At 38.0% G+C, this 25,132-nt stretch overlaps 1 protein-coding gene across 11 annotated transcripts in view; it reads left to right on the top strand.

Moving 5' to 3' along the window:
- The first annotated feature begins 150 nt into the window (after positions 1 to 150).
- Positions 151 to 25,132, top strand: part of sanbr (SANT and BTB domain regulator of CSR) — a 28,625-nt gene continuing 3,643 nt past the window's right edge. The window contains exons 1-20 of one of the 11 annotated variants that reach the window (XM_042333349.1): positions 151 to 316; positions 4,034 to 4,190; positions 5,136 to 5,313; positions 7,227 to 7,299; positions 8,454 to 8,692; positions 10,075 to 10,133; positions 10,524 to 10,684; positions 10,995 to 11,081; positions 11,177 to 11,287; positions 13,703 to 13,826; positions 14,489 to 14,641; positions 15,862 to 16,007; positions 17,564 to 17,663; positions 18,295 to 18,327; positions 19,264 to 19,363; positions 20,436 to 20,512; positions 20,896 to 20,924; positions 22,147 to 22,220; positions 22,885 to 22,976; positions 25,026 to 25,111. In XM_042333349.1, the coding sequence (XP_042189283.1) occupies positions 4,041 to 4,190; positions 5,136 to 5,313; positions 7,227 to 7,299; positions 8,454 to 8,692; positions 10,075 to 10,133; positions 10,524 to 10,684; positions 10,995 to 11,081; positions 11,177 to 11,287; positions 13,703 to 13,826; positions 14,489 to 14,641; positions 15,862 to 16,007; positions 17,564 to 17,663; positions 18,295 to 18,327; positions 19,264 to 19,363; positions 20,436 to 20,512; positions 20,896 to 20,924; positions 22,147 to 22,220; positions 22,885 to 22,976; positions 25,026 to 25,111 (2,072 nt within the window). In that variant the 5' untranslated portion in view covers positions 151 to 316; positions 4,034 to 4,040. Of the gene's footprint in view, positions 336 to 4,025; positions 4,196 to 5,135; positions 5,314 to 7,226; positions 7,300 to 8,453; positions 8,693 to 10,074; positions 10,134 to 10,523; positions 10,685 to 10,994; positions 11,082 to 11,176; positions 11,288 to 13,702; positions 13,827 to 14,488; positions 14,642 to 15,861; positions 16,008 to 17,563; positions 17,664 to 18,294; positions 18,328 to 19,263; positions 19,364 to 20,435; positions 20,513 to 20,895; positions 20,925 to 22,146; positions 22,221 to 22,884; positions 22,977 to 25,025; positions 25,112 to 25,132 lie in introns of those variants that run through there. The other 10 variants (XM_042333346.1, XM_042333343.1, XM_042333342.1 and 7 more) reach the window with 10 other exon arrangements.

Genomic DNA, 25,132 nt, shown 5'->3' with positions numbered 1-25,132 from the left:
CACGCCCCGGGCGGCACCCGTCCGAGCCGCGGATTGGTTGTGGCCGACGTCAATCAGAGGAAGGCAGGTCATCCCCCTCCTCCCTCCCTCCCCCCCCCCCCACGCGCGCGCGCACACCCACCGCTGATCCCAACGGTCGGAAGAGTCGTGGGGAGGTTTGCGCGCGTGCGCAGTGGCCGCTAACCGTCACTCCGGGCGTCGCGGACGGTGGCGGTTCGGAGAGGGGCGAGAACCGGGGCGAGAGAGCGCGAGAGGGGGGGAGAGCGCGAGAGAGCCATGAATGGAAACGGATAACGACAGGAGCAGCGGACGGCGAGTGAGTGGCGCTGTCCGAGGTGCGTCGCGTCGCGTCCATCGCTGTCAATGCAGACGGGAGGGAAGGAGAGAGAGAGGGAGAGATGGAGGGGTGAGAGAGAGAGAGTCTCGAGTTCGCCACAGGCGGCGGCGGCGGCGGTTTGTAAACCGGCGCATTGACTGCGGAGCGGGTGTCGGCGGGAAGGGGAGGGGAGGGGGAGAGGAGGAGGAAGAGGAGGAGGCGGCGATGCTGAAGATGATGATGATGATGATGGCGGCGGCGGCGACCCGGTCCTCAGCTTCGTTGTAGTTAGTTTCCATGTCCCCTGAACTGAAGGGCGGCGCGTCCGCCTCTGTGTCTCCGCCTGCACTGGGGGGGGGGACCTGGTGCAGATCAGATAATAATAATAATAATAATAATAATAATAATCCTTGCATTTGATATAGCGCTTTTCACGTCGGGAGGACGTCCCAAAGCGCTGCACAGAACACACTGTAAAGTGAATTGACTGTATATTTGTGGGTGAACGCGGCAGCCAATTGCGCACAGCAGTGTCCCACAAACAGTCGTGGATTGAAAATGACCAATTTATTATTGTTTTGGGTTTTGGAGGGATTATTATTAGGCTCTGTGTGGAGTAAGGAAACTTGCCCAAGGTTTCGCCCTCTGCCTGGAATTGAACTCAGGTCTCTCACTTGCAAAGCGAGTGCTCTAACCACTGAGCTACAGATGCATTGAATCCACTGCTATATCCAGAAATATATAGATAATATATATTCTAATATATATATAAATATATAAAGATCTCTGAAATGAGTGCTGGAAATCTGATTGTTTTTTAATTCCCTGTACATACAAACCTGGAGGGATTCAGATTCCAGTTTAAAGTCGATTTTTTTTTGAATGAATGAATGAATGTCAGTCAAAAGAAAGTTTTCATTTTTTTTAAAAAAAGACCAATGCTGTGTTTTGCTTATTTGTACAAAAGATTAGGTTCCGATTTAGAGTTGATTCGATTTCGAGGCGCGTGGTGTGGGCTTTTAGTATGTAGTTGTGTATCGCGCTGTTCGTCGGACACGGCTGCGTGCAAATAGCAACAACCCGTGCATTTGATATAGCGCCTTATCACGTCGTTGAGACGTCTCAAAGTGCTTCACAGAGTACATTGTAAAGTGGATTGAGTGTGTACTTTCTGGGCGTAACGGCTGCTGTATGCCCACACATCCCCAGTCGCTCCACTCTACGGTATATCCCGCTTTGAGACGTCCTCCTGGTGTGAAAGGTGCTCATGCCAAACGTAAGGAGAATTATTGTAGTAACTGTGTCCGTCTTGACAGTTTCTGCAATACCAGAGTCCATTAGATCTTATTTGCAATCTGTTAAGTCGGCCTTCAGTTGCTTCTTGGTGTCGATAATTGCTCTCAACTTCCTGCCAATGTCTTTTCTTTCATTATCTGGGTCCAGCTTCGGAAAGAGAGGGGAGCTTCTACCAGTGTCTTGCCCAACAACTGCCCAGATAAAATGGGTGTTTGTGAGACATTGCTGTCCGCATATTGTCTGCTGTGTCTATGTGCAAAATACATAATTATTATGCTCTGCAGTAAATTCTGGGAAGCACTCTTCAGATGTTTTGACTATTTGATTAAATGTTATATTAAATGCAATAGTTATTATTGTAGTTTTCTGTTCTGATGATCATTCACAGTATTTTACTGAGAAGTATCATTTCTGCATTTGCATGCAACGCTGCAGCCAATTTGCACATGGCTACAGACAGCAATAAAGTGAATGACCAATTACCAATGACCAATTTGTCTGGGGGATTATTGGATTCTTATTTCAATTGTCTTAACATTTCCATTTTTGGTCACTGGTTGACAAAACCAGTGTCCAGCATGCCTGGTCGTATTCAACGTGGAGGAAAGAGTGCAAATTAAATGAGCATATCTGTAAATTTGTTCTCATTGTCTCTTGTTAATGTGGATTTCAAAATGTTACTGGGTTCTTTGCTCTACTTTTAATTGTAGTTTCATTTGTAAATGAGTATCAGTTTAAAATATCAGCAGAAGGTGATTGGGTATAAAATTGATTAAAGACAATTATTGCTTTGTTCAACTTCCAATCCAAGGTCATCATGCAAAATTGTTGAGCCATGCAGCCTATGTGAAAGTGCTTCATAAGTGCAGGTTGTTGTCTTCCAAAATATTTTTAAAAATCCATAAAATTATAAGTTTTTATTCTTTGTCGTTTCATTTATTCCTTTTCATCATTTACAACAAAGCTATCCTTAAAATATAACCTTAAAATGACACATGAGCTATACATGTGAAGTAATGCATACAAGTTTAAGCTAGAGATCTGCTACACAAATGGGCAATGAAATATAAAGCCACTGTGCAAGAGAGTGTGGAGTTAATCATGGCCCGGAATTACTCATAGACTAGTAATACAGATCTATTGTATGTGGATAATTGTTTCCTATGTTGAAAATATATTTGTAGCCATTATGCTCACACTCCTAAAATCCCTTTGTCTTCCTCATTTTGTCTTTACCTTCAAAATCCTCATAAATCCTCTTCCTCTTTGACCAGACCTTTGGTCAACATCTTCAAACTTACACCCTTGGTTTTCTCCACCCTCTTTGTAAAGCACTTTGAGACATGCAGCTATGTGAAAGTTGCTTTCGAAGCTCAGGTTATTGTGTTTTTTAAATATGAAAATAATGTTCTCAAAATGTACTGAGAAATTAAAATGTCAAATTCATTGTGAATTTCCAATCCCTTTAGGCTCTGATTGCTTGTTCACCTGATCGCATAAACTATCTTCAGTAATTGGTAATTGTATTTCACTCCCACAACACTGTATGGCTGGGAAAGCTGACAGTATTATATGTGTTCTCTCCCAACTCCTAATACAACCTGCAAATTGTATTACGACAGGAACAATATCTGACATACTGTAGCTCGCAGCCTGATTGTTGCTGTTTTACCAGTGACAGCAATGGAGACACTGCTGTTAAGTTTACTCTTGTGTTGGGTAATGTCATCAATATGAATAAACATTAGGGTTAAATAAAGAGTCAATCTCTGAATGTCTGGCTCCATTGACATAGCCAAGACTGTGGGGTGCCTGGTCACTGTTTAGTGAATAGTTTAGATAAGTAACGAAAGGGAAAAGATAAGTTGTTAAAAATAAATGGGCACACCATGCTTCCAAAATTAACCCTGAACAATACACTTATTGATCACCATAATGTTGGTCGCAAGAATGTTTGTCTTTGTTTCCTATATGTTTTATGAACATATACAGTATATATTCATATATAAAATAAGTTTTTTTTAAGTATATATGCACTAATTAGATTTTCAACTCTCCCATTCATACCTAGTAGCTTCTGAATATTGTTGATGGTTTTGAAGCTAACCGAATTACTATTCCTGCACTACACTTTCAGATGACGTTGTATCAATTTTACAATTACTTCTTGAAGTAAATCTCATAATGCATATCTCAAATTCTAAACTAATTAACATATTTTTCAAATTCTAAACTAATTGTCTTCCCCTCCAATCCAAGTACTGTATACAACTTATCATAAAAATAATTGTACATGTATCTGGATATGCTACATTATCTACAAGATCAAATTAATGTTTTCCACTGGGGCTCGCTATAGTGACTAGTGATTGCTACTGTTCACATTTCTAATTTAATTACTACTTTTTCTCAGTCTAGTAGAAACAAGATGAATCACACATGTTCCTTAAGTGCCCCATTTCCTTGTGGGAACCGAGGAATAGTGCTGGATATGATTCTCCGCTCTTTGTTAGGAGTAGCCCAGCCTATCAACTGGGAAAGTGTAGCTAGACTCGTGCCAGGAGTCACAGCCAAACAGGTACTGTAAGTTACAGTTTCTATCTTTTCAGGTTTTAAATAGATTTTCAAAATACAGTAGCTAGTCTGATATTGTTAGAATGTTATTAGGTGGTCTCTATGGACCTTAATCATTGAGACATTTTTCTGTAATGCCATAAAATAATAAAACTTCCAAAAGAGTTTACTGATGAAATTGTGTAGATGAACTACTAACTATGCACGTGTCTGATAAGTGTTAGGAGAGCTTCTTGATACTGCATTATTCAGTCATTGCCTACAAATGCACAGTTATTACACTTTACAGAAATCTCTGATGTGCTTTGGTACGTTTGACATGTTGATAGCCAGCTTAGCTCTTCGACAGGACTTGAAAGGGGCAGACCAGCCACTGGGAGCAGGGATTCTTCCCACTCACTAAATCAAGCGCAAAGATTATTCTTGTATTTCATCAGTGATTTTATTTTTTGGCAATTAAAATTTGGCAACCAATCAGTACTCTTGGTACTTTTGAACATTCATTTTCTAAAGCATTCCCTTTTTTATCTTATTCCCTTATCCAAAGCTACATTTGGAACTCAATCAGGTGCATCATTTTTCTCTTTGTTATCACATTGTTTTATAAAACATGGAATGTACTATTTCCTTTTCTCTTAATAATAATAGCATTTGATATAGCGCTTTTCACGTCTTCTAGACATCTCAAAGCGCTTCACAGAATAGACTGTAAAGTGAATTGACTGTATATTTGTGGGCAAAATGTGGCAGCCAATCGCGCACAGCAGTGTCCCATAAACAGTCGTGGATTGAAATGACCAATTTATTATTGTTTTTTTTCTAACTCATCCGTTTCAATATATGGACAGTTCAAGTTCAGGGCTATGTAAAGAGAGCACAGATTGAGATGACAACTGGAAAAAATTCAAATGTTTCTTACTAAAGCCTGAATTATTTGAAATGTTTGCAGTGTGCCAAGAGGTTTGAAGAGCTAAGAAGCAATGGAATCATGCCCCATATCTGTGACCCAAACCAATGTGAAGGGAATGCTTCACTAGCCACATATATTAAATCAACTCTGCTGGACACGAAGGGAGAAGCTGAAGAATCTAGATTATCTATTGTGCAAAATAACACTAACACAGCAGGTCAGTTACATCAGCTCAGTGTAACCTTTTATAGCATTACATGATGCCATTGGTTAATGCTGCTTTAATAGCTAAGATATTAGCTAAGATAATAGCTAAGATATTAAATATGTACTTGTGTGTAGGATTTAAATACTTGGAACTTGCTCAGACAATTGCATTAACTATTTTTGTAAGTCAATAGTGTTTAAGTCTGATCTGTTTAATTCAGATGTATTTTTTTCAAATGATTTGGGATAGTACTGGGTCTAGGGGTTGGATAACACAAGACAAGGCTCTTGCTCCAGGCAGAACTTTGATGAGGGCTTGGTCTGGATAACATGTAGATCAAGGCTACAGTTTGTACAATACCTTTATGCAGACCGTGACTTTGCTATGCTGCAGTCACCACCTTAAATCAGTAACTATGGTATAAATCTGTTGTTGGAGACGTCAATTTATAATGCCAGTCCTAACAGTACATACTATATCAGGATAAGTGACAGTTAAAAAGATCAAATGTTTATATGTTCTTGGAAAACACTTTCATCACACCCCTTGATCTTTATCTTCTGTTACTTGATGTAAACATCTTTAATGCAACCAGAATGGCCTGTGATCAATCAAAGGCGAATTGAGTTGCAATGTGTTGAAAGCTGACCTTTGCAATGGTGCAAGAGGAGAAGTACGCAGGCAGCTTTTGGTCAATATCAAAATATTATTTTTATTTGGGAGCTCATATATATGACTACCTTACCCCCTACCAACTTGCCCGCTCCCTCCACTCAGCAAATGTAGTTTTGTTGTTGACGTACCTGAAAGAAAAACTAGAATTGTTAGTCGAAGCATCTAAAGTGATTTTTAATTTGAACCTATTAACTTACTTGCTGCTTATTGCAATCTTGTTTTAGTTACACCATAGTTACTTCTCTAATGATTTCTCCCGCCCCTGCAAGGTCACCTTTGGTATATTCTCAGCTCCCTCCTTTTTCTCATTTACATGCTCCCTCTTGGTGATGTCATCCACAGACATGGGGTAAACGTCCATATTTAAACGGATGATACCCAAATCTGTTTTTCCTCCTGTAGTCGTGACCCCACTGCTACTGATGTTCTGACATCAAGGTCTGGATGAGCGCACATGGACAAAAAGGAAGCCAAGTTCCTTGGCTCCCATCAACGTCTTCTCACCAGCTTTTCTGATCCTTAGAATCACTGAACCTGTACACAACCTTGGAGTTGTGTTCAATCCCCAGTATCTTTCTTACCCTCTATCTGCTCCCCAAGCAGCTCCACTATTAACAAGGTTCAAATGATTCAACATCTGCCACCTGTGTCATCACCTATACCAGGCTCTGCACTCCCGTAACCCCAGTTCTTGCCAACCTCCACTGGCTTCCTGTTGCAGAACTGACCGATTTCAAGATCCTCACTCATTTTCAAATCTCTTCACACCCTGTCACCTCAACAACAACAAGATTGCATTTATAGAGCGCCTTTCATGTCTGGAGGACGTCCCAAGGCGCTGCTCACCCAACCTCTCTGCTCACACCCCATTCCATAGCCACCGCCTTCACTCAGCTGGTCTGCTGCACGTGCCTTATTCCCTCTGCTCCACAATTGCCAGTTGTGCTTTCAGCCCAATGCGCCAAATCTCTGGAACTGCTTGCCTCAATCTCTCCGTCTTGCCCCCTCTCTGCCCGTCGTCAAATTACCTGACGACTTTCCTCTTCGACCGTGCCTTCAGTCACCTTCTTCTGGCTCGGCATCCAGCCACACCACTGTTAAGCTCTCCGTGATGCTACTCGTGTGAAGGGTGCTATATAAATGCAATATGTTGTAGTTTTTTCCTATGATTACATATTATAATAATAATTACATGTGTGTAATTTGAATTTTATGAAATATTTAACGGTGGACTGTGGTATCTTCAGGGAGAAATTGTACAGTAGAAGGACAAGACAGCTCCACTGATAAAGATGGGCACAAGAAAGATGAAAACCATGGGTAAGTAATAAATTCTCCTTTTAATGAGTTTACATTGGTTTGCGAAGGAGTGGAAAGATTTTGCAGAACCATGTTCATGTCGAGGGAACGCTAGGGCTGTTATAGATTTCAGTACAAATTAGATTAACCTCTAATTATTTTAAATGCTTAAGATGAAACTGTATGACTTGAGATTCAAATTTTGGTTCATAAAATAAGTTCTCTCAATAGTCCTGATTTTTAAATTTGTTTATTTCCACCTGTGCATGATCATTGTATCCATGCAGCTTAAGAGTTCTAGTGCAAATATTCATATCTGAAATTCAGGGCAATACTGTAGTTTCATTGAGTCCACTTGAAAGAGTTGAAGATGAGGCTGATCTCATTACATTGAAATTCCATGGCAAATTATTTTAAGGGGAGGTTGACTGCTCGTCAGAGGAGCCATCCTATGCTGCCTCTCTTTTCATTCCTTTCCTACTGATAAGAATCATGTCAACTAGTTCAGCAAAGATTTAGGTTTTCGTTGGTTTACAGGTTTGAAAGCGTGTCTAAATGTTCAGTGTGTTGAATATACGGAATAGACTAGCCAAAAAGGCAGTGGAGGTAGATTGTGTCTACAGATTCAAGAGGAATGTTAATGCTACTTGATGAAATGAACAATTCAATTGAGGGTTATGAAAGGAATGTAAGATTTTTTAAAAAAATAAGCTTTGGATGACGGTGGTCTCTTTCAGTCCTGCATATTCCAATGTAAATTTCTAAGGAGGTGCATAATGGAATGGAGAAACCAAATGTGAAACAATACTTTCAGATGTGATCAGACAGCAAAACAAGAAGGCACAGGTTTAGATGATCATGAAGGGCAATTTTAGACCAGGAAGTTTTTCTCTGCAAAACAACAACAACAGGATTACATTTATATAGCGCCTTTCACGTCGGGAGGACGTCCCAAGGCGCTCTTTAACAACCAGAGTGTGTTAACAGAGAGACTCATTGACACCAGGATACTGCACTCATTTAAGAAACAACTTGTTGCTAAAGTGGGAAGAGCTGGTGCTCTGAAAATATGAGATTAAATGGACAAAAAACAATTTATCTCAATTGTAATTTTTGAATTATTGATTGTTGAATTCTTTATTTCATTGTACCTTTTTTTTTAAAAAAAATGCAAGGCCCAACATGGTAATTCATGTGTGCGATGAAGCCAAAAACCTAAAGCGTGATTATGTTTGTCCTCGGGACTTACTAATCAGTGAGATGAAGTATTTTGCCGAATATCTCTCCGTTGATTCACAACGCTGGGAAGAAGTAGACATATCGGTGCACTGTGACGTTCACATCTTTGATTGGCTGATGAATTATGTGAAGAGGAAACTACATCACCCAGGGCATAAAGAACGACCAAAACTGGGTATGTGTTCAGACCGCACTCTGTTTTGAGTGAATATTATAATAATAATAATCCTTGCATTTGATATAGCGCTTTTCACGTCGGGAGGACGTCCCAAAGCGCTTCACAGAATATATTGTAAAGTGAATTGACTGTATATTTGTGGGTGAACGCAGCGCACAGCAATGTCCCACAAACAGTCGTGGATTGAAAATGACCAATTTATTATTGTTTTGTTTTGGAGGGATTATTATTAGGCTCTGTGTGGAGTAAGGAAACTTGCCCAAGGTTTCGCCCTCTGTCTGGAATTGAACCCAGGTGTTTCGCTTATTGACTCTGGTATAGAAGAACATTGTTTATGATTTGTAATTTGATATATTTTCTTTATAGTGATTTCTTAATATAAATTCTTTGACAATTTTTTTAAAATGCCCAGTCTTTTAAATCTGAGAATGATTGTCAAATGAAGAATGATAGTGCTGTCATGTGCCACTTTTTTTTATCCAGGACATGCTTTTGTATTATTATAACTTCAGTTGAATTGCATATTATCAAACCTGAAAAGAAACTTCACTGGACAATTATATCGAGCAATCAGGTCATTGTTTAGAGATTAATTCACTATGCTTTACAATTTGTAACTTAGTACATATCACTTCCTGTTTGCCATTCACTGTTGTGCTTTGTTATGGGCATTTCTATAATAATAATAATACTGACTGCATTGGGCATAGATCGAACCTATTAGCTTTGCATGTACACGTACTAATAATCAGTTTCATTAATCAATACTTGGGATTTTCATTAATTGCCAGTCAGACTGTTCAATAAAGTGCTTTATTATAAAATGAAGTCAAAGATTAAATGTTATTTAAACATAATTGCACCTTGCTATACAAAAGCCTTACTTCAAAAATGTGCATGAAGAACTTGCAATTGTATTTTCAAATATAAAGCAGGGGCTTATTGTAAATACAAGCGTTCCTGTTCTGGAGATCAAGGGCAAATCAATATTCTCATGCATCAGATTTGTCAGTTGCAGTTGTGTATACCTAGCATATCATTGTTATATTTACTTAATGTTTCCAGCACAAAAATACTGTTTGAAGTCGAAACAGACCATGGTTTAGATAATATATTATTATTATTATTTATATAAATACAGTTATGGGTGGTCAAATATGTTCTGCTAAGTTGAACATTGAGGACTTTTGAAATTTCAGTGTATTGTCTCAGTACAATTTTTGTTACAGTAACAATGATTGTTATGATAGAATTTTGAATATGTTGTTCCTATATATGTGATTTTAGAATTCATCTTCACCTTTTTTCAAAAGAACTTTCGATTAATAATTGGTGACCCAATAAAAAAAAACATTTTTAAATGTTTGCTGTTTTTTCAGAACCCAGTAATGTTATTTCAATACTCATTTCGTCAGAATTTTTGAAAATGGATTCCTTGGTGAGTTAAATTTTTTGAAAGAATCAAATTAATGTTTAATTTGATATAGAAATTTGTGTCTGTCTTTCACAACTGACTTCTGAACAATTCTTTAATTCTGCCATTATTTATTATAATCCTTTATTTTGTTTTTACAGAATAGCCTATTTATCAAATATGAGACAGTGTCTTATATGCGAAAAATACTTCATGGGTGGTATCTACTTTGAAATGAAGATATGTGCCGTCGCATGTTAACATGTGTATAAAGGCTACATTTATGTAGGAGACAAAACTATTTCTGTGTTGATTACACCAATCTGCGATGTTAAAAAAAAGTAATTTTTTNCCGTTGACAAAAATGTTGCATTGAGACTGTCTCATACTTCTGTATATGCTTGGCTCCTTCAGGTTGAAGAGTGCATACATTATTGTCACAACAATATGAATGCCATTGTAGCTACGTCTTGTAACATGAATTGTATTAATGGAACCCTGACCACACGTATTGTTGACCTCTTCACACATAATGAAGCTGATGAAGTGAAGGACCGAAAAGATAAATTTAAAAGGTAAAAATATAACTTCACGAGAAAACTGTAGACTCAAGCCTGCACCAGGATTAGAACTTGCATTAACATCTGCATGAGTCTCCCACAAATCACTAGATTTTTTTTGTCATCATCCTTGACAAAAGTGAAACAAGTCTTTGATTTCCCCCAGACTTTCTCTTCATCCTGATAATTATAAACTTTGCCAAATTAAAAGACATTTTCAAAATAAAGTAACAGTTAGGCCAATAAAACAAAAAATCAACGGAGGCTCATTGCTTGAATGTTTCCAATGCAAGTTATTATTTTATCCAATTTTTTTGTGATACAGTAAAATATTTTGCAAGAAGATTGAACGATTGTTTGATCCAACGTACAAGGATCGAGACTCGCCAGGGAGTGCCGATACATTGTACAGGTACTTTAGGAATCTAATTTTCAAATGTTTTTGTCAGTTTTCCTAATTACTCTTCTCGACTGAGAATGTTCCATTCTTTTCATTCTCTTTTGCAGATGCAGCCTGTGTAAGAAGCTTCTTACCAAAGATAATGAGATGATGATTCCATGTATTCCAGGAAAAATCAATATTAATAAACGTGGAAATGTACTATTCTTTCACATTAGGTATATAATTCATTATAATGGATGAGGCTAAATACTATTCATTTCAGTACGGTTTAAAGTTTAAGAAGTAAAACAGTGGGACTTGTGGTCATTAATTAGGATGGATGCTCCTTGCTGAAGCTTTCAAACCCCAATCACTAACCATAACCCCGCCTTGCGATTTACACCATGTTTGATTGTTTGCTTAACATTCACTACGCTTTAGACTAACTAAATGTTCTGCATTAATACAAAATAAGGCGCAGTATTAATTTTTTTAAACATATTTTCATAGTACTCCTATAGTGTTCATCATAAACATTGCTATGGTTCCATTTTAATAAACATCTGCATGAGTCTCCCACAATTCATTCGATTTTTTTTTCACCACCCCCAGTGTGGAAACTCCAGTTTCCTGTATTGTCAGTCAAACTTCCTTTAGGATTTATCCTGTTCTTTGCAGAGATGAGGAATGGCAGTGGTGAGCCCTACAAAACTGTTAGAATAAAACTCATCCCATGTTGTGATTGCTGAGTTCTGCATCTACAAAGATGACATGAACTGCAAAAGGAGCTTGTCATGTGGCAGAATTGAGTGGTGTTGACATCTGGGTCCACTGTATTATTGTTGGATGGCTGTGGCTCAGGATAGAGTAATGTAATATTCTATTTGAAAATTGCTTGTTGACCTGGAGCTTAATCTAGCAGATTTACGGATTGACTGAGTACATTACAGTCCCTGCAGCTGAATTACCCTTGCCAAATTTGTCCTCAAATTTTAAGTAATCTAGCAAAAAGGCCTGAATTGAATTTCATCATAAATTGTATACTTAGCAGCATATAGATTTATGGAACGAGTGGATAGCATAGTATAATTGTTGTGCATTCTAAGTTTGTTGTTGAATTTAAATACAATCTTTTTTTCTCTTGGAAATCTTGACTTTAGAGTGAGTCTAATGTTAAAAATTAACTACTTTGCGAACCACAGTCAATCCAGACAAATCTTCTTTCTTATTGCATTTACATTTCAGGGTTCAACTATGCTTCTAGATTATGTCAAATACACTACAAACTTTGAACTAATTTAGCTCATGGAAATAATGAAAGTAGTTAGTGCTATTTCATTTTGCTTAAAATACTGTTTTATAATTATTCTTTTGTTTTTCTAAAGTGAATGCCGTGGGAACCGCCAAAAGTCTTATTTTATAATAATAATAATAATTCTTGCATTTGATATAGCGCTTTTCACTTCTGGAGGACGTCCCAAAGCGCTTCACAGAACACACTGTAAAGTGAATTGACTGTATATTTGTGGGCGAACGTGGCAGCCAATTGCGCACAGCAATGTCCCACAAACAGTCGTAGATTGAAAATGACCAATTTATTATTGTTTTTGGTTTTGGAGGGATTATTATTAGGCTCTGTGTGGAGTAAGGAAACTTGCCCAAGGTTTCGCCCTCTGCCTGGAATTGAACTCAGGTCTCTCACTTGCAAAGCGCGTGCTCTAATCACTGAGCTTTATCCACTAGAAATCTATCAATCTCAGTCTTGAATATGTTCAAGAACTGAGCACCTTCAGCCCTTTGGGGTAGAGAATTCCATAAAATTCAGTGGCCAGTGGCCCATAAAATTAAACCCCTGTGTTCTGCACCACTCCCTCAGCATTTAACTCTCTAATTTGCTTATTCCTGTACCAATTTGCACATGTCAAAGGCAGCAATCCTGATATCACTACCTTTGATGTTCTTTGTTTTAATTTAGTTCCCAGCTCCTTGAACTCCCTCCTCAAATCATCACAACTAACTGAGTTTGTCAGTGACACAAATCATGACTGTCCCGTTATGTGTGGGTGTGTGTTTGAGTGTGTCAGCCACACAGATCGGGTTTGTCCTGTGAATGTGTGTGAGTGTGTCAGTGACACAGATCGGGACTGTTCTGTGTGTGTGTGTGTTTGTGTGAGTTTGTCAGTGTCACAGATCGGGACTTTCGTTTCGTCCACAAAACATAGTCCTGTAGCTCAGTGGTTAGAGCACTCGCTTTGCAAATGAGAGACCTGAGTTCAATCCCAGCCAGGTCAGGGCGAAACCTTGGGCAAGTTTCCTTACTCCACACAGAGCCTAATAATAATCCCTCCAAAACAAAACAATAATAAATTGGTCATTTTCAATTCACGACTGTTTGTGGGACATTGCTGTGCGCAATTGGCTGCCGCATTCGCCCACAAATATAGTCAATTCACTTTACAGTGTGTTCTGTGAAGCGCTTTGGGACGTCCTCCTGACGTGAAAAGCGCTATATCAAATGCAATGATTATTATTATTATTAGCTACAGGACTCCACATTTTGTCGGTTGTGTTCAACCATTGCAGTAACAGCTACAAAAATAGTATTTTGGAATTGAATCTCAAATGGTAAAATGTGTTTTGAATTCTTGCAGAGATAAAAGCTGGGACGTGCACACCTACCTGAATAGTCTCTATGAAGACTTGAAGTCTTGGCAAGATGTGTACTGGCGTTTATGGGGAGTTATCAATTGTCTGACCTGCACAAGATGTAAGAAAGTAAGTTTTCACTTTTATTTGTATTTGAACAAGAAATTTAGAATAAATGGGAAACTTCAAGACTTGAATCTAACAATCTGACATTTTCCATATTAGTAAGTAAGTCATAAGCTTTTGTGTTGTCAACTGCAGGTTCAATAATCAAGTGTTTTAGTAAATAAGATTAGGCGTGATATGAGAACAATGTGCAGTAAAGTGGACTGACTGTGTCTTTGTAGGTGAATGCAGGACAGCATGTCCCACAAAACAGCCATTAAGCGAACATGTAGAAGGACCACACGAAAGAGTAGAAATAGGAGACACTCAGTAATCTTATTTAGTGAATTGTACTAGCTTACGTTAGTTTAAGGAGATGCAAGTGAAAAGGAGGATGCTCCGTGTCCTTGTGATAATGTTAACAGTAGTGGTGAACCACTTAAATGTTATCTAAAATGTACTCTCTCTGATGTTTCCATTTATGTATAATACCTATTGGCCTTCACACGTATGTGGTTCCTAACAGTTTTGTTTTTGCGGGGGTGGGAGTGAACTATCATTGATTTACCCTTTAAAGCTTTTTGTATTAAAATATCATAAATATTGAACTTAGGGCATTAGATGCTGCTAATGTGATTTTTCTTCCTTTATTCTCGGTTATAGATGTCTTTTCAATTCTCTTTCAGGTTTTCTTTTGCACTGATCTCGCCCATTGCCAGTATCATCTAGAATCGGCAATATACCCTCCTGTAAGCACTGAACTGTCATCTCCTGGCATTGGGATTTACCCTTGCTGCAAGCAGAAAGTCCTACGATTTGATCCTACTCAAATCAGTAAGGTAAATATATCAACTCCTTGCCAGACAAATTGAAATGTGCATTCCATACCAGATTTGTTGAAATTTCAAGAGGGGTGCATGTGTGCGTCTGCGCACGCGTGTGTGTGTGCGCATGCACGCACGCACATTTGTGTAGGCTCCAAAGTGACATGCCTGGCAATGGTATATAGGAATTGAATCAATCCGTAGCTCCTCAATGCCAACATGATTCATCAACAGGACTGGAAGAGCAGACTAGTCACTGGGAGTTGGGATTCTTTCCACTCAGTTCCTTCTAACCCAGCCCTGGACAAGCTGCTTACCAGAGAGTGTTTGCAATGGCAAGCCTATGTTGTTTTAGCTGGTGTGTGTGTGTATTTGATAACATGACTAAAATAACTGGGCAGTGATACAAATTTCCTGAAAGGTTAATGTACCATTGTTCTTCAGTTCTCTAATGTTTGTAATATAATAGTCATTGCATTTGATATAGCGCCTTTCAGGAGACCTGCCAAAGTGTTTCACAGGATTTAGTGTGAAGCGGAGTGACTGTGTATGCAATGCAATCTCAGTTTAATGGCTCATCTGAAGGACAAAGCCTCTGACAATGCAACACCACCAACTCCCGATATTGCATTGGAGCGTCATCTTAGACTGTTGAGTTCAAGTCCTGACGTAGGCCTTGAACCCACAACCTTCTGAAGGAGGGTTTTGAGACGTGCCTTAAAGGAGACAAGGGAGTGAGCAAGACAAAGGGAATGTGGGATGGAGTTCCAAAAGGTGGGGCAGAGAGGCTGAAGGCCCGACTGCCAATGGTGGGACCGGCCGGGCGGGGGATGTGGAGCAGGCCAGAGCCTGCTGAATGGTGAGAGAAGACAGGTTGATAAGGGGTTAACAGGTCTAAAGGTAGGAAGGGGCAAGGCCATGGAGGGAAGAGTTGGGAAGGCCGACAAGCAGGGAGTTGGCATAGTCAAGCCTAGATGTGATGACTGCGTGGATGAGAGTTTCAGTGGCCTGAGGGGTGAGGCAGTGGCGGAGCCGGGTGATGTTGCGGAGGTGGGGGAAGGTAGAGCGGGTCGTGGCACAAATGTGGGGTAGAAAGTACAGTTGAGTGTCAAACAAGACGCCAAGGTTCCTGACTGGCTCAGTGAGGTGGAGTGTGCTTCCATGGCTGCATGGATTGTGCAGGGAGGATGTAGGTAATCTGATATTCTGAATTAATGTGATTTATTTTCTTGCAGGGTTGTAAAATGAGAGACCATGTGATCAGTTTGACTGGTCAGGGTGATAATGGTATTCCTTCATCAGACCCAGGCAATAAAATATTCCATGATCTCATCCAACATAAAGATACTATCTGTGTGCCATTCTTAAAAACAGAAGAAAGGTAACTATAAATATTGCTGAACAAATATTGAAAATATCATAATATTTGTATAATATTGTATTACATTGTGATTTCAAGATCCTCTCACTAGTTTTCAAATCCCTTCATGCTCTCACACATCGCTACCTATGTGACCTACTTATCCCCCACTCCACCACTCGGCTGGCTCCGGCCTCCTGTTTGTCCCTTGTGCTCTCCGCTCCACCATTGTTGGTCGCGCTTTCAGCCACTACACCCCGAATCTCTGGAACTCTCCCTCAATCTCTCCACCTTGCCCCCTCCCTCCCCAACATCAAAGCCCGCCTAAAGACCTTCCTTTTTGATCATCACCTCTCCCCTGGCTCATTGTCAGACTCCGCCACTGTGAAGCTCTCCAGGTCACTAACTCAGGTGAAGGGCGCTATATAAATGCAAGTTGTTGTTGAATCTTGTTTTCAAGTAATTACATCTGCACATATCAGGAAGTCACGTTTGTTAATTCTTAATACAAAGTTTCTGTAAGCAAAGAATTGTTTGTAAACTTTAATGTGGACACTGGATGATAAAACGTAACAGTATTGCTGACCCACTGTCCCCTATCAATCGAACCATTGAAAAATTACAGCACAGAAGGCCATTCAGTCCATCATGTCTGTGCTGGCTCTTTTAAATAGCAATAATTTCAGTCCTATTTATCTGTCCTTTCCCCATACCCCTGTAGTTTACTTCTTTTTAGATATCGATCTAGTTCCCTTATGAAAGCTGATATGGAGAAGCATAGTTTGGATACACAGGTGATCAAATCCTTCCTCCAGGAGAAATGGTTGCAGATTAGATCATGTCAGTCATATGTTGATGGCCGATCTTTCTTGTTCAGTGGCAACAACGTCTTGCTCTCCTTGTTGTTGTATTGTGTTCACCTCTTTTATACTGTATTCACATCCCAGCCCCTGGCCGTATCTTGCTTTTTCACAGACACTGCTCAGTTCTTTTCTCATGAAAAACAGCCACTGGCTGCCTGAGATGAGCAGGGAGGTGGCTGCAACTCCTTGGTATCAGGATACACTTAAGTGTGAGCACAAAGCACACCAAGCAAAAAATACCATCTTGTGATGCTCACCAGTTTTGAAATATATTTGGTTACTTGGTAGTGAAAATGAAAAGCTGACAACTGCTCCTTTCTAACATTGGAAATGTAAAGGTTACAGCTGTACAAAAACTGGTGTGTACCCTAAATGGTGTGATACAAATTCCCTGAGGTAGTCAGTCTTGCAATGCTTTTGTTAATTCAAACCAAGTGCCTTAAAATTACTTAATTGAGTAGTTATACTGCAAAGTTTCCTCTTGATTCAACATCAACAATTGTCAAAACTGATGCAAACTTAGTATAACTGGACAATTAACACAAATTATCTACAACTTGATGAAACCTTTTTATATCGTGGATTAATATCTGAGGTACAAATTTCTTTGGTAGACAATATTTACAAGTTAGTATTACCTGTACTTCAAGAAGACTAATTCATAATATGATTTTTTTCCTCAAAGAATAGCATTTTAAATGACATTTTTGTTAGTAATTCCAATATAGATCTTCCTGAAGAAAAGGATTTTGATTTTGAAATCATAGTTGAATCAAATTTATGGAAAGGACAGAAAATTGGTGATGTTACGACTGTGAGTATTGCCTTGTTTAATAATCAATATTCTCACTTATCTACTAAACAAAAAATCAATGTTTTATTAAAAAAAATCCATTGTGGCATGTTTTCAATGGGAGATATCTCCTCCATTACTAATGTATGATTCATTCCCACAAGAACTCTCTATGATTTGTAACTGCTGGCTAGAGGCAGTCTAAAACTACTTATAATATTGGGACGGTGAGTGACTTATAAGGAGGTTTTACTTGTTCATTTCATGCATTTTTAAAATGTGAGGTTTAGAAACCAACTGCAATATTGTTATTGGAAAAATCATGAAGCTGATGTTGCTTTAAGATTGCATGATGTCAGAGAACCAATGTCATGACTTTCTCTAACTCTGTATCACCATGAAACATTCAATATATATTTTTTTGCCTATGTCAACACTGTTATCCAGTTTGTTCCCTCAAAACATTGCCTCTTTAATCTTCTTCAAAATGTTTGACTGAAAAGCCTGTTGCAGACCATTTAAATAACTAGCCCAGCAATTTGCATTTTAATATCGACAAATTCTGATTGTTTTCTTGCTCTGTGTGTGTGAACGCTATTTATAGGTTTCCACTTTATTTCACACTCTTGTCTCTTCTTTCACTACTCTGCAGTTTTCACTTTTGAAAAACTGGAATTTGCAGTTGGTACGTTCTACAGTTGTTAATGCTTAGTAATCAGTGTTCTTAGTAAATATGTTCTACTTAAAATTAATTAATTATAAAATTGTTTATACAAGTTGCTTAATACCGACTTAGGGTACATATAACACATGTGAGCAATATTATATGGATTTGCCAATAAAATTAGATTCATTGACCCCACAGTTCAGGAGAAATTTTGCAGATTACCAGTAGTTATTCACTTTCATTGGGAAGAGTTCATTCATGTATTTACACTTTGTCTGTTTGCAGGATGGCCCTGATTCTTTCCTTTTTTTTAACAAAAAATGAAAACAAATCTTTTCAATACTATTAATAAGTTTCCACTTCAGATAAGATCATTAATATGTTAATCCCCTCAGTTTTGCGGGTTAAACGATTGACTATCTGTCGTGTTCCCATTTTGTGATTGAACTTTTCAAATAAATTGCATTTATTTCAAGGGTCATGAAATCTTAGCTGTTCAAAATGGTTACATTTGGGGTTACTTGATGGAAGTGCAGCTAACTAGAAATTTGTTTCTATTCTACCTTACACTCCTTGAAATATGTTGTTTCCTAAGTCACTGCAATCAGTTAATCACATTCTGTTCTTTCCCTTTTCTAAAAAAAAATTCCCTCTTTCTCCCCCCTCCCCCTCATTTCTTATAGATGCTTTTAAAATGTTTGAATTTCAATTCCATTGTTTTTCGCCTCGTGTTTTTTGCCTTTCCAAATGATTTCCCAATTACTTTTGAACCGTGGCAGATTGTAGCACTGCTTGGTTACCAGATAGAATTAGTTAGTCCCATGTTTTTGAAAATGAATGATTATGAATAGGCTTAGACTCTTGTTATGCTAAACTTATAAATAGTTAAAGCTTTTAAATAGAAATAAAAAGCTTTCAGTTGCACGGTTAGATAAAAGCTCTCATTTCTCTTAGAAGCAACAAATATTGTATTCTGAAGATGAAGAGTATACCACTGGTTCAGAAGTAACTGAAGATGAAGTAGGTGATGATGAAGAACTGACAAAGAAACGAGGTAAAAATTTGTCTGTCAATAAAAGTTTCACCTTAAATTTGTTTTCCATATTTAAATAATCATTCAAACCTTTCAGCATTTTGTGCATTTATAAACATTTTTATTCTCAGTAAATTTCTACCAGTTTTCTTGGCATTGGCAAAATAGTTGATGGAATTATGTAAAATATATACTATCCTTTGCCATTCATATCAGTCTTGGAAGTACAAAGCATTGTACTTTGTACATTGGGTTTCAGGAACTTTTGCAAGTGAATACCTGGCACTGATTGCGACAAACCCTTTTTATCTGCAGCTGCTTAAATCCATCAAATGGTTTCTTATGGATATTAAGTTGGATTATGAGACCGATTTACTGTATACACCACTGCCCAGCAGAGGGTACTGTTATCAGTTCAGTCAGGGCATTAGGAGTCCCGTTCTCCACCCTTTCTCCCTATTACTTGTACAACAGATTTACATTTAAAGTGCATGGATTTCAGTTACATTGATTTTCACCTCCTTCTCATGATTTTTGCTTTTTCAAAACTATTTCCTAGGGCACTAGGCGTAAATACAGAACTATAAAATTATATAGCCTTTCAAAACAATCCGTTGTAGATTTCTTCTCCATCTTCTCTTATTTTATAAAACAGCAATTTCTAGGAGGAATTTTTTTATTTCCTAAGGTGCCCAGCACAATTTTAAAAAATGCAAAAAATTATGCGCGTAAATTTAAACCTTTTTTTGGTCAGCCGGATGTCTGACTTGTGCAGATCATTTGGAGTATCCAAACCAGACAGAGTTCCCTATGTGCCAGCTACACCTGGAAATAGTTAAATGCTTAAAACTAAATTCCAAAATAGGTGAAAGGAATTTTGCAGTCAAAAAGGTTATTTCCCAAACTCCGATTGGTCAATTGTATCATTCCTGAAAGAACTCCCATCAGATTTAAAAATTTTAGTTGGATCTTTTTAATAGGTTCAGGAGTTGACTTTACACGTTCCCAAGATTTGTATATTACCAGTAAAAGAATAGCTTTGTGAGCTTCAAGCTTTTTAGGTTTACCAGTCTCTCTTACTTCCCCATTATAGGTACAAAAAAGATTAAGAAAACCAACAAAGCAGCAAAGAAGGCAACACCATCTCCTACGAATCAGAAAAAGGAAAAGGTATAATGTAATGACAAGGAATAATGGTTACGTGGGTTTATCACATAATGTCTCACTAATTCATACCGACCAGAAGATCCTGAGTTTGATGACTAGTCAGTTCTGAGTTAACTGACATCAACTGAGGTGGTAAAGAACTGTGACATACTGCCAATTACTAGAAGGATTTCTCGATAGCAACTTTGAATCACTGTTAGTGAATCCCATGATGATCCCAACCTTTTTATAACCCAGTTATATATTTATCATAACTCTTCACTTTGAAAGTTTTTTTTTCTATTGATTGGAGCAAAGGATCAGCTAGAATTCCTGCCTTAAAATAAATTGTTGGCTTTTACAGTGATTTTCACCTCAAAAATGTTTATTCTGCTTTGTATTTTCAGTCATCTTTTCGAGATGTATCACCTTTCACGTAAGTGTTGTGCTTTGATGTTGCCATTACCTTTTCTATATTTGAAGTTAGAATACCAAAAAAAAATAATACCCAACACTCAAAAATAATAAAAGTTGCATTAAATTGTCAGATTTAGGGCATTCATTCTCTTTCACATGACATTAGAAAATACTCCAGAAGTAGGACATGCTTTCATGTGTTAGTCATCATTTGGAAGGATATTTGGTTGAGAAATATCTCATAATTTCTAAGTTTAGAATTAGTGCTTGAAAGACCACACCTTTCACTTGTCTTGTGACTTGAACCTTTATTCTTTACAAGTTCACATATACATTGTTTTGAACTTAAACATGTAAATCAGCTTCAAGCACTGGTATTCATCTTACTTGTGCTTTGGCCATATCACGGATTGAGTTGTGAACGATTTCTCAGGAAGTCCTTCTCTGGATTCATTCTAAACAAGCCTTCTCTTCAAAGTGAATTTGATTTCTACGTGAGGATAGGGATGAATTTAGATTGCTATCCTTTTTGCACGATAATCTTCATTCCTAAATGTAAGTTTGTCACCCATTATGCTCTCGCCACTAATGACTCGCTCTCCAGTTTCCCTTTCTGGTCCGAAGTATTTGGAGCTTTATTATTTTATCGATTATAATAATAATAATCCTTGCATTTGATATAGCGCTTTTCACGTCTTCTAGACGTCCCAAAGCGCTTCACAGAATATACTGTAAAGTGAATTGACTGTATATTTGTGGGCGAACGCGGCAGCCAATTGCGCACAGCAATGTCCCACAAACAGTCGTAGATTGAAAATGACCAATTTATTATTGTTTTTTTGGAGGGATTATCATTAAGCGTGTGGAGTAAGGAAACTGGCCCAAGGTTTCGCCCTCTGCCTGGAATTGAACTCAGGTCTCTCGCTTGCAAAGCGAGTGCTCTAACCACTGAGCTACAGGACTCCGATAATTGCATTAACTTGACGTCTAGAATCCACCTCTCAAAACGAGGAGAGAGTGCACAATCCTTATGTACTACACAGTACTTGGAGAGTTCATCTGATTAACAAGGCTGCAATGAGAAAGTTTTTAGAAACAAAATCCCTTGATGATAAACTGCTTGCAGTATAGTTTAACATTTTATTTGGCTTGAATAATTAAAGGAGAAGACCTGTATGTCTGTTTATGATAACTAATAGAAAACATTTCGAGTAATATAACTCTGCTTGTTTTATTGCCAGTGTAACCTATCAGAAATCCAAATGGGATAGCAGTCGCTCAATGCGATTCAACCAGGATGCACAAAGAGAAGATGGTGAGTTAAATAACGTATGTGGTCAAGAAATATAATTATTTTGATCTCAGCTGGGATTCTATTATTAACCCCTACACTATGGGTGGAGTCCCATAGCATAGTGGTTAGCAAGTAGAAACCCTGTTGTTAGTCGATGGCAGGTTGCTTCCCAGGGGTAATAATCTCTCAAAAAAAAAAATGTAGTCACTCAATCCACGACTGTTTGTGGGACACTGCTGTGCGCGATTGGCTGCTGTGTTTTGCCCACAAAATGCAGTCAATTCATTTTACAATATATGCTGTGAAGCGCTTTGAGACGTCTCAACGATGTGATAAGGCGCTATATCAAATGCAAGGATTATTATTGTACAGCAGTGGCATTAACTTTAATAACCCTGCTGAGGAGAAAATAATTAAATTGGGTTTCCATCTAATCCCCATCCAGTGACACTCTTCACTTCCCACCCTAAAATAATCTGCATGTGTGGATGGAATTACGGGCATGCAATAATTTTTCTTTTTTAATAGACTGTATATTCCCGGGCAAACCTTTAACTATACCAATATAAACAGTTCAATCACTTGGGTGCAATAAATGTAAAATTGTTGTTGTGATTGTATAATTGTGATTGTAAAATGTTGTTGATTTGAGCAAAGTCGTGTTAATGCAGGTTTTAATTTTCAGATCAAAGAAGGCTGGTTGAAATAATTGGGTATCTGACAAAAAACAGGTTTGGAGAAAAAATTGAACGGAGTAAAGCAAAAGAAAGCAAAGAGGTGAGTTTGTTTTTCATTAGCATCTTCACAAAAATACATTTTGGTACAATCCTAAATCTTGGCTCACTGTTCTACTGAGAATGTTTACTGAAACACATTTTAGATTTATTTCCATCATGTTTAGTTTTAGAGGCAGAATTTTCTGCAGCTGTCTGTATCAGAAGTGTAACATCTTAATAAGAAAATATTATCTAAAGTATCTGACAAAAAGTGCTCTGGGACGCTACGCAGCGTGAGGGGTGCTAATAAATACAAGTTATTGCTGTTGTAATATCTTGAAGAGAAGGTTGAAATAATCATTACATCCTATTTTAGGCAAAGAATTATCCTATCTTACAGACAACAATCTTAAGGACACACCAGACTGATTCATGTCTAAATTGCAGAGCACGTTTACAGTGGCTTCAGTGATTCCAGTTGCCTTATTTCTATATTCACCCCAACCTTTAGAACTCCATCCCAAAATCCCTTTGCCTCGCCCCCTTCTTTGCCTCCTTTAAGGTCCATCTCAAGACCCTCTTCTTTGACCACGCATTCGGTCACCCTTCTACCCCCACCCTCCCCGCCCTCCACCCATGCTGATCCCAACCCCCAGCTCGGGTGCAAATCCTTGACTGTCTAGTGCCTTGAGTGTTTTTCCCAACATGAAAAATGGTATACAAATATAACTTCTTGTTATTTCTCTAGAAATACACTTATTTCCTTTGAATGATCTGTTTCCTTTTCACAAGCATATTGTTGCACAGTTTCAATGTAGTCTTGATTGGAAAATGTATTTTGGCTTACTTAATGTAACGATCAATTATCAGTTTTTCCACTTAGGGAAAGTTTAACAATTTATGTTTGTTTTTTTCACGTTGCATGAAAGATGCGAAATGCAAGGATTATTATCTAATGCAGGCAGTAAGATTTCACTAAAAATCTTGATATATTGAAGATGTTATTAGGAGGATTTACTGGGGGAGAAGAGGAAATTGCATGAACTGTTTTATTGATATTACAACAATATTCAGGGATTCAAGGCTTTGCTTGATAATTGCCTGTGGACAGTGTCAACACACGTTTTGCATGACCTTTTATATGTCTGGTTACTTGCTCAAGATTTTACATGGTAAGCATTTGCATGTCCCTCTCTTTCAATTTTTCCACTCATCTCACCCCATGTTTCCAGATAATTTTTGAATATATAGTCTGTTATCTCTGCATCTGTCAACTGACGATTTGTGCAGTGTGCAATGGCCTTACTGAAAGCTTCTTATTTTACCTGTCAGATTTCTTTCTAATATCCAGTTCTCTGGAATTCCCTCACCAAATCCGTCTCCCTGGATTTTCATAATCCTTGAATTGCTCTTTGTCGCAGACAATTCCTGTAAAGCACTTTGAATATTCTTAACTTAAAGGTGCTTACAGTTCATTAAATTTGGAAGTGAGACTGCTATTTTGTTTTGACATTTGCCAACTATAATGTCTTATTTTAACAATGTTATTGTGAATCTACACTCTTCTAGGCTGTCAAACCTACCAGATACTACATATTACTTTTCAGTCAATGAACAATGTAATCACAGTCTCAATTAAAATTGCAATTATGGAAAGGTGGCTGATCTCCTTTGCCGAATTGCTGATTTGAAATATTTCTTGGAGAAGAACAGATGGTACTTAGTGTGGTTCAGTTCTGTCATATCATCGTTATAAATTCCTTACCCAGTAATAAATGTCATTTAATTTTATCCTCGGGGAAATATTTTTTAATGATCTATCAGAGTATTACAATAAAAAAAGTCCTAAACTCTTGTAAAACCTTGTGGTTTCTGTCTTCTACAGATCTTCTATTCTTTCTATTCTCGTCATTCTGAAATAAGCATTTTATGACTTATCTGCAAATGGAGCTATTGCTACTTGTTGGACTGGTGACCAGCAGTGGGAATATAAAAACCCAGTATACTAGCAAAGATGTGCAGATCAAGGTTGTTTCAATAATACCATGGCTATTATAAGCCACTTATTTTATTATTCAGTAATTAAATGTATAGTGCTTCACCTTTACAGTTTGCTGGTGGTATCTATTCAAGATTGGAAGCTCAGTTTAAAGCCTCACAAACAGTAACTACACGACAGATCAACTCAACACCAAGGTAAACTTTCTTCTATCTCCC

This window comes from Callorhinchus milii, unplaced genomic scaffold (assembly GCF_018977255.1).
Source record: "Callorhinchus milii isolate IMCB2004 unplaced genomic scaffold, IMCB_Cmil_1.0 Scaffold3, whole genome shotgun sequence".
NCBI classification, from domain to species: Eukaryota; Metazoa; Chordata; class Chondrichthyes; order Chimaeriformes; family Callorhinchidae; genus Callorhinchus; species Callorhinchus milii.
Note: the sequence above shows the minus strand (reverse complement) of the source record. Positions and strands in the feature narration are given on the sequence as shown.